Source organism: Parasteatoda tepidariorum, chromosome 10 (genome assembly GCF_982258835.1).
Source record: "Parasteatoda tepidariorum strain Cologne lab strain chromosome 10, Ptep-v5.0, whole genome shotgun sequence".
Taxonomy (NCBI): domain Eukaryota; kingdom Metazoa; phylum Arthropoda; class Arachnida; order Araneae; family Theridiidae; genus Parasteatoda; species Parasteatoda tepidariorum.
Window position 1 is genome coordinate 102,430,026 of NC_141764.1, and position 16,381 is coordinate 102,446,406.

At 36.0% G+C, this 16,381-nt stretch overlaps 1 protein-coding gene across 1 annotated transcript in view; it reads left to right on the forward strand.

The window, feature by feature from the left end:
- The window catches only part of LOC107443298 (very long chain fatty acid elongase 4), a 270,628-nt gene that overhangs the window by 238,759 nt on the left and 15,488 nt on the right, over window positions 1-16,381 (forward strand). The window contains exon 5 of the mRNA XM_087153530.1: window positions 8,193-8,252. Within this exon, the coding sequence (XP_087009656.1) occupies window positions 8,193-8,252 (60 nt within the window). The remainder of the gene's footprint in view (window positions 1-8,192; window positions 8,253-16,381) is intronic.

Consider the following 16,381-nt stretch of genomic DNA (forward strand, 5'->3'; position numbering starts at 1 on the left):
ACTGAAAAGATAGAGTCAGGACGAAAAACAAATTTAAGCAACAGATAATTTAGGGTTTGTCTTTGGGACTGATTGAAACGAGTTAACATGTTTTTTATACTAGTCAATTCATGTTTAATTAACTTTAGTGGTAGTTACGATAAAATACTCCCTACCAGAATTGGATAGAATTCGATCACATTCTAAGAGTTTGTCGTGAGAGCTGTTCACGATTGTTTACTCTTCTGTGTTGTCTACCAGTCGAGTGTATGCAGAATCCCGTATGAAATGAGATGCACGATGAGGTTGCCACGTCAACATCCTTCGAAGTAGGACAGCGGGTTGCCAAAGTGGGGAAAAAATCTTTCGACTAAGTCAATCTATCAAAACTTACCTAAGATGGAATTTAACAAATAAACTAGTGAATTGAAGTTTAATAATCGTGTGGTAGTTACGCCACAACTCTTTTTGTTCTGAAAGAACCCAAAATTCCCATTGTCACTGCATCTAACATTAAATCCTCACTCAAAATAAAAATAAAGAACCAAAATGACAAAAATATCATCAGTATCAGCGTTTATAAGCTACTCAGTAAATCAAGATTATAATAATTATACGCGATAAAATCAAACTTTTTCCCTACCAAGTCAAAATTTCAACCAACAAGCACAAAACAGACCTAAATTTGATAAAAGGAAACGTGACAGTTTTAATGCAAGCAAACAACACACAAGTCATTTCGCCTCAGTAGTTATCTATAAATATTGTGATTAACAATGCTTATCATTGGGGCTAAAATTGTAACCAAATTTCTTTTTTGCTGAGAATCAATCCCAACGGGAAACAAGAAAGTGACCAACCACAAAATTGACACTTGATAGTGTGATGCCATAATAGGCATTCCATATTTCATACTTTTTTAAAATGTCTTTCATTTCTTTTAAATTATTCTTAATCGAATTTTAATTAAATTAAACCAATTATTTAATTTTTATTACATTTAAAAAAAACTAATAAATATTTTATTCTTTTCTTAGCAATCAATGTAACGTAACTTTTTTTTTCAATACAAATGTAAAACTCATTAATTCACTGTCGTGACTAAATCAATGATCCAAAATCTATTTATAACTCTTTATTTCTTACCACAAAAATGTTTCAGGGTTATACTAATTCTCACAGAAATATGGCGATAGTCTAATTATTTTTAAATTTAATATTGATTAAAGAGATTTTTCTTAATTTTTGACTTTCGATAAATCGCCAAGCATGGATTTGAATGATTCTTTTCTTTCCTTTCTTTATTTCTAAGTATGGCTTTATTCTTTAAATAATAAATCTATTTTTCTCAAATGATTATATTTATTTTTATGGTATCCCTTCGTAACAAAATTCAGATGTATCTCATACAACCAAAAATTGGACTTAAATTCTACAAAGAAACTTCATCCACTATACAGCAAAGAATTTGGACTAAACTGCTATGAGAAATAGTATCCGGATGCATTTAAAATAAAAAGGAAAACATTAAAAACAACTCCATTTTGATTTTTAAATGTAGTACTTTAAATATAATCCCAATTAAAAGTTATAAAAGATTAAGTGCAAGAAAAGAAAAAAAATACTTTGAAAAGACAATGCAAAGGGTATTTTGCAATTTAAACAAAAGTTCAATTTAAATATAAAAATTGGAAAAAAGCTAGGTCAGTTGAATTTTTATATTATACTCAATTTATAGGGGTCCGATTATAAAATAAACTTGTCCGCATACATTTTTCCTGGAATCCAGGTTAAAGATTGTAATAATAGTATAGATAAATAAAATAAAATCATAAATTAAGAAAATGAAGTCATAAATAAAGATAAGGAATGTAAAAATAGCAAATGTTATTAGCGATAAAATAGAATTTCAAGAAACTGATAGTTTTATTTATTTATATTTTAAAAAATTTTTGCAATATGTATCTTTTTGGAAGAAAAAAAAACAGATATATGAAAATCTCCGCTTTTTTTGTCGTTTACATTGGTTATTACTATTTAAGTATCGCACTGTGATAAAATTCAGAGTTAGTAATTTTCATCAAAAATCACCAATAGTAATTATTGTATTTTATATTGTCACGTAGAATAAATATGAATTTGTCTAGAAAGTTTAAAAAATTTATTGAACATCTTCAAAGTACAGGGAACAAATTAACTGGGGTCTCGGCTTGAAACAACCGATCTTTTATAGAAATAATAACGGAACAGGAAATGATACATCAGAACAAACCACAAACGTCTAGAAAATAAATAAATAATAAATAAAAGTTTATTTTAGAGTTTTAGAGCTGAGGATCGAACTAAGCAACTCTGGCTCTCCAGGACGAAGACTCCAACCTCTCGGCTACGCTGACACGTCGCAGCATCTTCCTTAAAAAAAAAAAGTGTCCTTGGTGTTTCACTCTATGGCTGTTCTGGCACGTGATCGGGTCCTCGATACTCCAACTTACTCTCGTCCTTAGATTGTTTCGTTGTTTTGTGACTTTTCATTTTTTCTGCATTTTCGGCTTCACATGGTTCTAACTGAAACGATGGGTCATGGTAAGGTTTCATGCGCATCACGTTGACGGCGTTCGTAGTTTTGCGCCTTTTAGATGGAGCAACGACTTCGACCTCGTAAGTAACATCAGATAACTTTCGCTTTAGTTATCTGATGTTACTTACGAGGCTCCAAAGCTCCAAAATACTTCTTTAATAGCTTTTCGGACAACCCAACTTTTTCGACCTGGTCTAAAAATCCAAACAAGTTCACCTGGTTCATAAGACATTGAGCGGTGTTTTGCATCGTTTCGCTCTTTCTCTTGCACATCAATGATACGAAGGCGAGCAAGTTGGCTTGCTTCTTCTGCTTCGCAGATAAGATGCGCAGCATAATCAGTTTCAAATCTAGGTTGGTTAGGAAACACAGTGTCCACAGTTGTTTCAGCTTCATAACCGTGAAGAAGATAAAATGGTGAGAAGCCAGTAGTTTCTTGCTTAGATGTGTTGTAGGCGAAGGTGACAAAGGGTAAAATAACATCCCAATCTTTCTGTTCAACGTCAACATACATAGACAGCATATCAGCTAACGTATTGTTAAATTTTTCCATGAGGACATAAGTCTGAGGATGGTAGGCTGTTGTAGTGCGATGATCCGCGTCACAAAGTTTCAATAGCTCCGATGCAACAATCGAGAGAAACACAGATCCACGATCGACCCGAGATGATAACTCTTGGCGAACCATATTTTAACAGAATGCCTTCAAGCAGGAAATTTTCTACCTCAGGGCCTTCAGCGTTGGGTAGAGCTTTCGTAGTGACAAATCTAGTCAAATAGTATGTACACACTACTACAATCCATTTGTTTCCTAAAAGTGACTTAGAAAAGCGTCCTAGCAAATCAATACCTATTCTATGAAAAGATGCTTCTGCAGGTGGGATTGACATCAAGCTTCCAGGCAACCTTTGCGGCAGACGTTGCGCGTTACAATGAGAAACGTACCGCCTCACACTCTAAGCCAATAAAAGAGTTTTCTTATCCTATCCAACGTATTGGCGAATCCCAAATGACCTGCTGTTGGCGCGTCATGAAAATGATGAAGAATTTTCCGGCGTAACTTAAAAGGAATCATCGGTAGCCACTGTCTTCTGACCGATTCATAATTTCGCTTACAGAGCATACTATCCATAATTTAATAATTTGAATCATTACTTCGCTGACCTATATTAGTCTTCAAAGTTGTTATCTCCTGGTCTTTGTCCTGTTCTTCCGAGAGATTTGCGATGGCAGTTTTACTTTTTTTTAAATCATTTTCAGTAGTTGGTAGTGGATGTCGTGATAAGCAATCGGCATCTTTATGTCTACGACCAAACTTATAAGCAATAGTTACATCAAATTCCTGTAGTCTGAGAGCCCACCGAGCTAGCCTTCCAGAAGGATCTTTCATTACTGCAAGCCAGCACAATGAATGATGATCTGTTATAATAGTGAACGGTCTTCCAAAAAGATAAGGACGAAATTTACTGATGGACCAGATAGCAGCAAGACATTCGCTTTCTGTTGTCGAGTAATTTGTTTCAGACTTGGTCAGTACTCGAGAGGCATATGCAATTACAGTCTCTTTTCCTTTCTGAGTTTGAACTAACACTTATCCAATGATGCCATAGCCCCTGGTATCAGTGTGCAACTCTGGGGGGGGGCATCATGATCGAATATACCCAATACAGGTTCAGTGGTTAGAGCGGTCTTCAAAATTTCAAACGAGGAGCGTTGTTCTTCTGACCACATGAACTTCTCATCGTTTTTAATAGTTTCTGCAGGGGATACGCTTTGATACAAAAGTCATTTATAAACCTACAGTAGTATGAACAAAGTCCGAGGAAACTTTTTATGTCTGTAATTGAAGTAGGTACAGGTTAGCGAGAGCCGTAACATTATCTGGATCTGGCTCTACTCCTTCTGTACTACAGACATGACGATGTACCTTGAGTTATTTGAGCCAAAGAGGCATTTCTTTGTATTGAGTTCTAATCCTGCTGCATCAAGACAAGTAAAACAATCCTTAGACGTCGCACGTGTTCGGCGAAAGTATCTGAGAATACTACATTGTCGTTGACACAAACAAATTTTCCATATCAAATGCCGTAATAAATTATTCATCATTCTTTCAAAGGTGGAGGGAGCATTACAATGTCTTAACGACATAACCTTAAATCCATATAGACCATCAGAGGTTACAAAAGCAGTTTTTTCCCGATCAGCTTCATCGACTTTTACTTGCCAATATCCACGAAATAAATCTATAGATGAGAAGTAATCTGCGTTCTTTAAGCAATCCAGAATATCGTCTACCCTGGGTAACGGGTACACATCCTTTTTGGTTAATTCATTTAATCGCCGGTATTCGATACAGAAACGCCAACTTCCATCTTTTTTCTTGACAAAAACCACAGAAGACCACGGACATCTAGATTCCTGAATGATGTCTCGAGCAAGCATTTTGTCTACCTCGTCGTGCGTAATACGTCGCTCAGCAACAGAAACTCTATATGGTCTTTTGCTCATAGGCTGACGATTTCCTGTATTCATGTGATGCTTCACGACGTTTTCGGATTAGTTTTTCTTCAGTAGAAAAACGTCTTTGAATTTCCTTAAAATATTACTCAAGCTAGTTCTTTGTTCAGTTGATAGGCCTTAGGGTTCAGCTACATTTTCAGAGTCAAAACTGTAGAGATTGTGTTTTTCAATTTCTTGCGCATGCCCAATTCATATATCCTTGGGAAGACAAGTGGAGTGATTAGAGAAATTAGAAACGCATACATGGAGTCCATCTTTATCCTTCTGCATAATAGATGATGGGAGCACTATATTTCGCTGCAGTGGTAAAAATCTACCGCATTGAACCAGTAAACCTTTACTCTCCTTGCACCCAATTGTTGTTTCCACTTTAATTATTTTTATGGTCATAGGGGGAATATCACAATCCTCTACTACACAAAGTTGGCTGTGTTGGAGTTCCTTATGCACTATTTCGTCCCAGATATCTTCTATCACCAGTTCCACAAGACCACAGCCAATAATAGCCTGTGAGACGTGTAAGAAGTCCCAACCCAAAATTACATCATGGCTACATTTTTCTAGGGCAATGAATTTGTGCGGTTGCTGATTGTCAATCTTATGGTACAACGTCCAATCGGATTAACGTATTTTCCTTCGGCTACTTTTATGAGTAAACTAGAGTAATCAGTCAGCATAGTTTTTCCCAATACAGTTTTTCGAAATTCATCAGAAATGACAGAAAATGATGCACCTGAATCAATAAGAGCTGTCACTGGTTTATTTTCCATAATTATTTCGAGATTATTGTCTTCATCTGAGCCACTGTTGGAGGTTTTTCTCTCTTAGCGACCTTGCCTCCGAAGAAGGGCGCTTCTTCTAGGTTTCCATTGAACGCCCAGTAGGTGAGCGACTAGAACGTCTGTACGGAGAGGGTGATCTATTTCTACGCCTATATGGGGATGGTGATCGTCTTCGTTCTTCAAATTGTGGCGATGAACTCCTAAGTTGACTACTGGGACTAACAACCTCATCTGATATGATCGTCTCTCTTTGTCGTGGGTTATAGTCTCGAAATGTCTGTCACGGCAGTGTCGGTACTCATGATCTGGACGACTGCAGTGATAACACACTGGCCTGTTATCCTCTGTTCTCCAGATATCAGTTTTGAGACGGAGTAGTTGAGAACGGCGAGTCTCATAAGTTTGCCGAGAAGAAGAAACTAGAGTTTTAGATGGCTGACGGCGTACTGTGTGCTTCTGAGTACGAAACAGGAACTGTTGATTTAAAACAATCGAAATCTTTGTTTCTGTTGAAGTTTGTTTCGGTCATGGACGCTAAGGTCTTCACAATTTCATGTCGTATAACCTCTTCTAAATTGTCAATTGTTGGTTCAGGAGTTGGAACAGTAACAGGAAATAGTCGGGCGATTTATTCTTGTAGCACTTGGTGTATCATTGACAAAATTGTCTTCAAGGGACTCAACGAGAACGGCATTTGGAAATCTTTCAAACTTCCTTCGATTAAGGAGCCGCTGCTGCACACACGAGTCGACATGTTGACAGCGTTCAATGAAAGAGGTAGTCCTTGCTACTACTTATGTCAGTAGAACTTGATAAATATTTTCCACGATGCCCTTCATAAGATGAGAAACCTTGTCTGCTTCACTCATGCTAGGGTTGACACGATAGCATAATCCCAGTACTGCTTGTATGTATAAAAGACTTGTTTGTCCTGGTAGTTCAGTTCTGGTTTTCAATTCTCCTTCCACCCGATGTACTGATTGCTGACTATCAGAGCGTGTACCTTTCAAGTTAGTTTGGAACACTTCCCATGATATTAAAATGCCTTCATTATTTTCAAACCACTGTTTGGCTGTTCCACTTTGAAAAAAGTAGACATTTGCAAGGCATGTTCCGTCGTCCCAATTGTTATATTTGGTGACAAGATCTTTTAACCGAGATCCAGGATCTTGGTTGGATTCTCCAGAAAAAGAAGAGGGATTACGAATGTGCTGGATAATAGGAATAGTGACTTGTAGTTTACGGCCCTTTTTGGCTCCAATCCTCTAAAGCGGCGACTACTTCTTAAATCACCGGCGCCAAATCTGCTTCGAGTACCCGGAGCCTCCACAAAATAATGTCACGTAGAATAGATATGAACTAGTCCAGAAAGTTGAAGAGATTTATTGAATATCTTCAAAGTACAGCGAGCAAAGTAACTGGGGTCTCGGCTTGAAACACCCGATCTTTTATAGGAATAATAACGGAACAGGAAATGATACATCAGAACGTTCCAGAAACTTTTAAAGTTACAGAAATAATAAATAAAAGCTAATTTTAAAGTTTTAAATCTTCGTAGAGTTCTGAGGATCGAACTCTGCATCTCTGTTTCTCCAAGACGACGACTCCAAATTCTCGGCGAAGCTGGCACGTCAATATTTTACTATATTATAACCCTCGCTAAAGAGCCCACCCAGTTTTTGGTTTGCGACTACCAAAGTACAACTCCGTAGTCTTGTAATTTTGAACCCAATCCAGCAGACAAGGGAACTGCTGGATCAAGTATTGGGAGAAATTTGCCTTCGAGGAGAATTTTTTGATGGAACTAACACGCATTTGTGTTACAGGGAGAGGAAAACCACGTAAACCTCAAACGAATAACCTTAACGGCAAGGAGACTCTAACCCCTGATCCGTTTATCACTCAGGATACTTTACGTCAGCACTGTGGTCGTTACGAGCCGGGTGCGGAATTCGTATCGACCAACAGTTGCTTGGATTTCAACCCGGTTCACCTCATTGGGAAACATGCGGCCATCTCATAAGCCATCACGGGTCACATTTTACTTTTTGTGTTTTTAATACATTGTTTTTAATAAAATTGAATTTTAATCATAGTATAACTGTTAAAACTGGTTTACTTACTGATATTTGCATGATAGTAAAAGTCCTATTATAAAAATTTAAATTTATTTAATAAAAATATTTTTTAAAAAATTCAGAAATGAAAAATATTGTAGAATCATATACCAAAGTATATATCCCAGTTTTGCATTCATCAAAATAATGTCTGACCAAAGATTAATAGAAAAGGGAAACATTGTGGATTTAGTTTTTTTTTCTTCATCTTTTCAGAACATGTACAGAATTATTTGGTCATACTATATGAGCAAGTACGTCGATCTCCTTGATACTGTAAGTATGACTCTTTAAAAATATAGATTATTGTCCACATATGTTTAAATTTTTCATCCGTGTAATACGCTTTGTTTTGGAGTGCAAAATTTCGGACCCAGTCTTTAAACAGTTGGATGTCAGACTGTTCCTTGAAAAAGTGATGCTATGTTGCTCTTTTAAATTAAAATTGTGTTCTAGAATCGTAATTTCAAACATTACCCCAATGAAATTACAGTAAACATGTCCTGGCGAGGTAATAACGTGAATTTGTTATAGCGCGAGTGCAAAAAAATACCATAAATATTAATTCGTAGCTTAAAATCATATTTGACCAATTTCAACTCAATTTACTTTAATACAAATTTAGAAATTTTCAGAGAAATTGGCAGCAACGCAATTTTTTTTAATACTTAAAGACTCAAGCGGGTTTCCTACAGGGGGTGCTGAGCTTAAAAGACAAATACAACCTTTTTATCGAGCCCGAAGTTCTTCCCAGACTTCTGACCAGACTTTCAATGTGGTCACAAACCTTGCTCTCAGAGTCCTAAAATCAGATTTTGCTTGTGATGTCCTTAAAAGTATCTCTTACGCAACTATGAATGAGCTATATCCTGAACCTGAATGGTTGAGAATCTTTACAGATGGCTCCCGAGTGGATCAGCGGGTGAATGCTGGAGCGGGAGTATTTTGTCACCTGTTCTCTGCCTACGCTTCTGTTGGCTGCTATGCATCTGCCTACGACGGTGAAGTCGAGGCTATTCTAATTGCCCTAAAACAACTACAGTGTCGTACTGACCAATTTTCTAGCGCCGTCATCTTATCTGACTCTAAAGCAGCACTTCTTGATATTAACTCTCCACTGATTCCCCAATCCATCTCCATTCAGAAATGCATTGACTGTCTGAAAGACCTGACACTGAAAGGCAAGCAAATCGTCCTCCAATGGATTCCGGGACATTGCGGGATTTGGGGTAATGAAAAAGCTGATTTCTTGGCCAAGAAAGGAACAACTATTGCCCAAGCATCTCGTTGCTCCATCTCTCTGCACTCATTTAAATTGCTGGTCCGAAACCAATTCCGGAGCATGCTCTCAGAGAATTTCCGTACAAGCAATATACACAAAACCTGGTTCAACCGTATTTTAACTATCCCAAATCAGCCCAGGTTTACGGCAGTCGCTCTCTTTAGACTTGTAACGGGCCATGACTGTCTGGCCAAACACCTTTTTAGCATAAAAATTTTTGACTCTCCTAAATGCAAGCTCTGTCGCCTTGGGGAGGACATGGACTTGCCCCATATTTCCGTCTGTCCTGCGCTCATCTCCACTACTGTGTGTAGACGCTACTGGGAAGCTAGGGCCCGTATGGGCTAAGCATGTCACTATGCATTCAATTCTATTTATTTCTTTTTGCCTTGTTTTTCTTGTTATTTTATCCTTTTTGTTCTTTTAAATTGGCCTGCCATTGGAAATAAATAAAAAAAAAACATTAATGAAGTAATTTCGGGATTTAAATCCAAAACTGTGATTCTACTTTCATCAGTAGTCGCTTTTCATTCATGTTTTTTACTTGTTACTTTTAAAAATAAATTTCCAATAATTGATAATATTAGCATTTTATACAAAGTATAATTGCGATTATATTATCTCATTACAATTATTGATATTTACTTACGTTTTACGACAAGGTTAGATGTATGTAGTTTCTGATGCTTAAGTATTCTAAAATTGTAAAAAAATGGGAAATGATGAATTATTATCTAAAGCAAATGTTTGAAAATACTTTTATCATATTTTAAAATTTTATCTCATCATCATTGTATACAAAAACGTTTAAAAGAATTATTCTAAATCAAACTGACTATTCAATTCTATTTCTTAAAAAAAAATTATTAATATACTTCGAAATATTTACAGAGTTTAAGTAATATTTCAGATGATTGCAGACATAAATAACGATGATGATATCGTAACAGACGCTCATTTGAATACCACATATAAAAATTCTCCCCCAACCCATAGTTGAGAAAAACCTATAGTACACGTGACCTGCTGAAAGAGATAAATACGGGCAACCCTTTTACACTGACAGTGATCTAATGTTACAATTGAATTACGAAATCGGTCACTATTGAATAGCAATTAAATGAGTTCAAAGAAATCGAATCGAAGATGCTCGTTTCAGTTGCAGAGAGGTGTAAAAATTATATGCAAAAACGAGGTAAATCGGTTTTCCATTTGATACCCTTTATCGCCTTTGGCGTCATAAAGATTTGGTGAGTTAAGAACTCTTTGAGCAGGTTTGCTTTTTTAATAGATTTCCTCCGCCTACTCCATCAATCATTCAGGTAAGGGGAAAACTTTTTGATGAGACCTGTAAGACACCATTTATAACTCCCCCCTCTCATCGTAAAAGTAAGAACAAAAAGTGTCAAAGAATGTCTCGTAGGTGAAGCCATTTACTTCTCCTTGTCGATTTGTCCCAGTATGGCAACTTGATCCACGAATATTGTTTAATCCGTACGAGAAGGGAGGCACCTTCCCTTATCTGTGAATAATTCCAACAACAAAAATTGGAAATAAACTTGGCAGCATCAATTGAAACCAGGTTATCTAATTTATTTTTATTATATTATTGAAAAATCTGATTCCACGAGATATTGTTTATTCCCCGACGCTTATTTCAGATCAACTAGATTCAATCAGATTACTTTAAAAAGAGGGATGCTATTAAATAGAAATCAAAGGCCCCTGTTAAACTAATTCCAATAAAATTAATAAATAGTTACAATATCCAAGTGTCTTTAAAAATATATTTGAATATCAGGTTCAAATAATTCGTAAGACAATACCCGGTTTAGGCCGGGATAACCTGATTACGGCACGTTGGACTCGTGTTCATGAGAACGGTTCTCCATCATCCTAAAAGATCACATGACAAATCAATACTGAATTGGAAATTGATCGTTCTCTGGTTCAGGTCAAAAATACGATCTGCAGGTGGATGAAAGGTAAGTGAGACGGGTTGTGACTAATGTGTATGGTAAAATCATAATTTCGGTTATAGATGGCGCCACCGAAATACAAGAAGCGCACCCTCAGCCTAAAACATTCGCTTGATTTCAAGCAGGCTTGCCGCTATTGGCATATGTAACAACATGCCTAGTTAAGTTAAATAAGAATTTAAATTAAACTGTTAATAAGGAATCTATGGAATTTAAAAAAAGTAAGAAATTGTAATTAATTTTTTAGACGTTTATGTGAGACTAATATTTTCTTAATTACAGCGTTTTTATTAGATTTGCATAAATTTTACAGTTATTGTACAGTGTAAAAAATAGACCATTCTGAATAACGTTTCATCTAATGATCCACGTTCCAGGACTTAATCTTAATTGCTCGAGGGGTGACTTCAAATATGCTAATTAATAAGTGCGAACGGTGTTTTAAGTTACGAAATCAGACACAAAAACGTATTTTCTCTGAATATATATTTATTTTTTTATCGGATTTGCACTTTTAACCCCAAAAATATAGGGGGTAGCCATAATCTAGGAAATATGGTTCCAATGCTTGGTCAAGAGAGAGCTCCAAACTTCTAATCCCCTTAATGTTAATCTTATTTCTTGTGTATATCACTATATTTCGAAAACTTTTTAAGCGAATTGAAATATTTTTGCATGCAGTTGTGAAATTCGTTTATCCCAAGAAAATACTATGAAAAATTAAATTTTAGTAAATATTTATTATTTTTTATTATTTCACTTAATAAAGGTCGAAATATTTTTTTAATGTAAGATTATTGTCTTCATCTGCGCCACTTTTCTCCCTTAGCGAGCTTGCCTCCGAAGAAGGGCGTTTCTTCTAGGTTTCCATTGAACGCCCAGTAGGTGAGCGATTGGAACGTCTGCATGTAGATAGGGTGATCTATTTCTACGCCTATATGGGGATGGTGATCGTCTTCGTTCTTCAAATTGTGGCGATGAACTCCTAAGTTGACTACTGGGACTAACAGCCTCGTCTGAGATGATCGTCTCTCTTTGTCGTGGGTTATAGTCTCTGTTGTGACAGTTTATTAAATGGCATGGGATATGTATTTAGGATAATTGACAATGATAGCACTAATGTTGATAACTTATAATATAACAATAACTTTATGCACAATACGTACATAGAACACATCAACAACAGAACATACTGGAAATCGAAACTGAAACATACAATGTACACACAGTTGCAGTTACATCACAACCGCGATACTAGCGCCAGTGGAATTACATGGAAGATCTCAACAGTCTCCCCCACTTAATTAGAATTGAAATAACAGTTAATTGAAAACATTAGCTACTTAAAAATTGAATATGTTAAATATATAATTGAAAAATACACTTAATTGAAAATACTTAAAACAGATTTGAAATATGCTTATGACATTACGAAGTCCCTAAAGCGTGTAGGTAATTGTCTCTTTCTTTTTGGTTTTGTCACAACGTCCTGTTTGGAATTTGTTGGAAGTTCTGGAATACTAGGCTGAGTAGGTGAGGAGATCTTAGATGGTTTAGGAATGTCAAAAGACTGGGTTGGGCCAAAAGTCACACACTTTTTTTTCTCTGGAATTAATGTTGATCTTAATTGGTTTATGTGTCTCTTTAATTGCCGACCTGAGTCTAGTAAAATCAAATAATGACGTGTACCATACTTTTTCACGACTTTGCCAAACTGCCATACGTTATGGTTATTTATGAACAACCTCATCTGGACTCTCTCCCCCACTGAAAAAGATCTTACAGGAGTACTGGAAACTGTTGATGGTGTTGGATGAATTGAGTTTAAACGTATACGGATTTTTCTATGTAAGTATAATTGAGCAGGTGACTGTCCACAAGCTAGAGGTGTTGCTCTATAACGGAATAATATGTTTTGAACTTTACTTGGGATTGAGGATTTTTCAAGAAAAGAAGCTTTTAACTTTTGCTTTAAGGTTTGGACGTTTCGCTCTGCAAGGTCATTGTTGGCAGGATGTCCTGGAGCGATGAATTTTTGAAATATTCCTCGATTCGAACAATAAGAATGGAATTCTTCACTTTGAAATATTGAAGCATTATCAGATACAATAACCTGTGGACAGCCATGAAAAGAAAAAAATGTTTCTATCAAAAGGATGGTTTTTGAACTAGTTGGGGCATCTTTAATGACTTCGACTTCCGCCCATTTGGACTTAGCATCAACACACACCAAAAAATAGTAATTTTCAAATGGACCTGCATAATCTATATGAATTCTGTCCCAGTTATCTGCTGGAGATTCTCACGGATGGACAGATACCTTTGGAGGATTAGACTTTGTCAATGCGCAGCCTTCACATCCTTTGACTAAATTCTCAATGTCACGATCAATGGCAGGCCAATAAACATACTGTCTTGCCAGTTGCTTCATTTTAGTTATTCCTAGATGAGTTTCGTGAAGTTCCTTTAGTATGTTTGAACGTAAGCTTTTTGGAATAACTACTCTTTCTCTTCGAAAAAGTATGCCATCAAACAATGTAAATTCTGAATCTTCAGAGTTGTTGTTCAGCCTTTCAATTATTTCGCTGAGTTCTGGATCTTTCTTTGTTTCAGACTGGATTGATAAAGATGTTATTTTTTCACTTGAAATTTGGAAAATGTTTTCGGCACATATTTGATTTGCTTCTTCCCCTATAAATTTATCGACTGAGTTTTCGGGTTTTTGAATTAGAGCTCTAGACAGGCAATCGACATTTTCATTTTCAGATCCCTTTTTGAATTGCACTGAGTAATCAAAACTTGATAAGTAGGAAGCATAGCGAAGTAATCGTGCTGAAGTCATACGTGGTAGTGCCTTATGAGAATGAAAAATTCTTGTTAGTGGCTCATTGTCAGTAATAAGTTTGAAATGTTTACCAAATAAGTAATTGAAGAATTGTGTAACACCAAAAATAACAGCTAAAGCCTCTCGATCTAATTGGCTATAGTTTTGTTCGGAGTTGGTAAGTGAACGAGATGCGTAAGCAATAGGTCTTTCTACACCTTGTTTAGAGTGACTCAATACTGCTGCAATTCCCGTAGGGCTGGCATCTGTGGTCAGGACAATTGGTAAACTAGGATCAAAAGGAACAAGAACTCTATCACTGGTAAGTTCATTTTTTAGTTTCAGAAATTCAGATTCTCAGCTTGCAGTCCATAACCAAGGCTGGTTTTTTCTTAGCAACCGTCGAAGTGGGTATGATATAGTTGAAAAATTTGGCATAAAACGGGAGTAGTAAGTTACAAGTCCCAAAAATCGTTTGATTTCTTCAATATTTGATGGCCTTGGCATTTCTTGAACAGCTTGAATTTTTGCTGGCGATTTACTTATCTTATTATATTCAATAACATGTCCGAGATATTCGATTTTTCTTGAAAAAAGGAACACTTTTGTTTATTTATGTGCAGATCATAGTCAGAAAGTCTTTGTAAGCAAGCTTCTAAATTTTCAGTACATTTTTGAAGTGTTTCACCATGTATAATAATATCGTCAAAGTAAGATTCTGTTTTTGGTAACCCTTTGAGAATTTGAGAAAGAATGCGATTGAATTCTGATGGTGCTGTCTTGATTCCAAAACTAAGCCTATGCATGCGATACGTACCACGATGTGTTGAAATGGTCTGTATCATGCTACTATATTCTTCAACTTTTAAATGTAGGTAGGCTTTAAATAAATCAAGTTTACAAAAATATCTTGAATTTCGAAGACTATGAAGCACATCATCTATCCTTCTTACTGGATGATTTGATTGAATTAACCGTTCATTGACTCCACATTTGTAATCAACACATAATCGGTCGCCACCGTTTGGTTTTGGAATGACAACCAATGGTGACCCCCAATCACTCGCAGGCACTAAGGATATTATTCCATCTGCCTCAAGAGAGTTCAATTCTTTATTGACGCGGTTCCGGAGAGCATAAGGAACGTCACGCTCCCTAGTAAAAATGGCTTTTGCTCCATCCCTAAGTTGAAGTGATACTTGAAAATGAGGGACGCAACCAACTCGTTCTTCAAAGAGGGGTGAAAATTTTTCCAAAAGTGAATTGAGAGGATTGATTTGATACACTGGTGATTTATGAATTGAAGTGTTTGATATATTAGCATCTATTTGTAAAAGTTCGATTTCTAAGGCTCGAATCCATTGACGGCCTAGAATAGCTGCACATCTAGCTGGAACAATATGAAGTTCACCTGTAATGTTTTTGTTTTGAAATGCAACATTTACATGCACTTTCCCCTTGGGTTGAATGATATCTCCAGAATAAGTACGAAAAGCAATGTTTGATTTTTCCAAGGGCACATTTAAATTTAAACGTTCAAAATCAGTTTCTGAAAGTAGGGAAAACTTTGCTCCAGAATCTACTTCGAAATGTTGTAGCTTCCCATTGAGGTATACAGAAACGATATATTTGTCAGAGTCATGGCAAACTTCAAATAAATCTATAACTTTATAGCATGGTGAAGAGCTGTGAATAGAGTTGACACCAAATGTAATATTTTGATCATGTACTTCAGTTGAAACAGCATGAAGTGAAGGTCTGGGACTGGAATTCATTGACTTCTTCTTCGTGGCATCTTAATTAAAGTTGAAATGCAGACTTTACTAACATGACCTATTTCTTTGCATGAATCACATTTTAGTTTAGTTTTATTAATTCGACAATCTTTGACTTGGTGATTATTTCTGCCACATCTGATGCATAGATTTTCAATACCAAGGGCTCTATAATCTGGTTTCTGGCGTTGAGAACTAGATCGTGAACTGGAACGATTTCTATGACGTGCTGAGAAGAAAAGCTGCCAAATTATTATAGTGTATGAACCAATAGATACACATAGAAGTTGAGCAATTTTATCTTTATCAATAACACCCTTCATAGAACAATAATTTTCAAATCGTTCTAAATAGCATGAAAATTTTTCACGTTTTGAATCATAATTTTCAAAAGGATGTACATTAACAAGATTTACTGATGAATCAATAGACTGTTCTTTTGAAAAATGTTTTTCGATTTGTGCTATCATTGCTTGTTGTTGCTGATTAAATGCAGCAATAAATGTTTGGAATTGTTCAGCATTCATTATTTATTTATTGAAAGT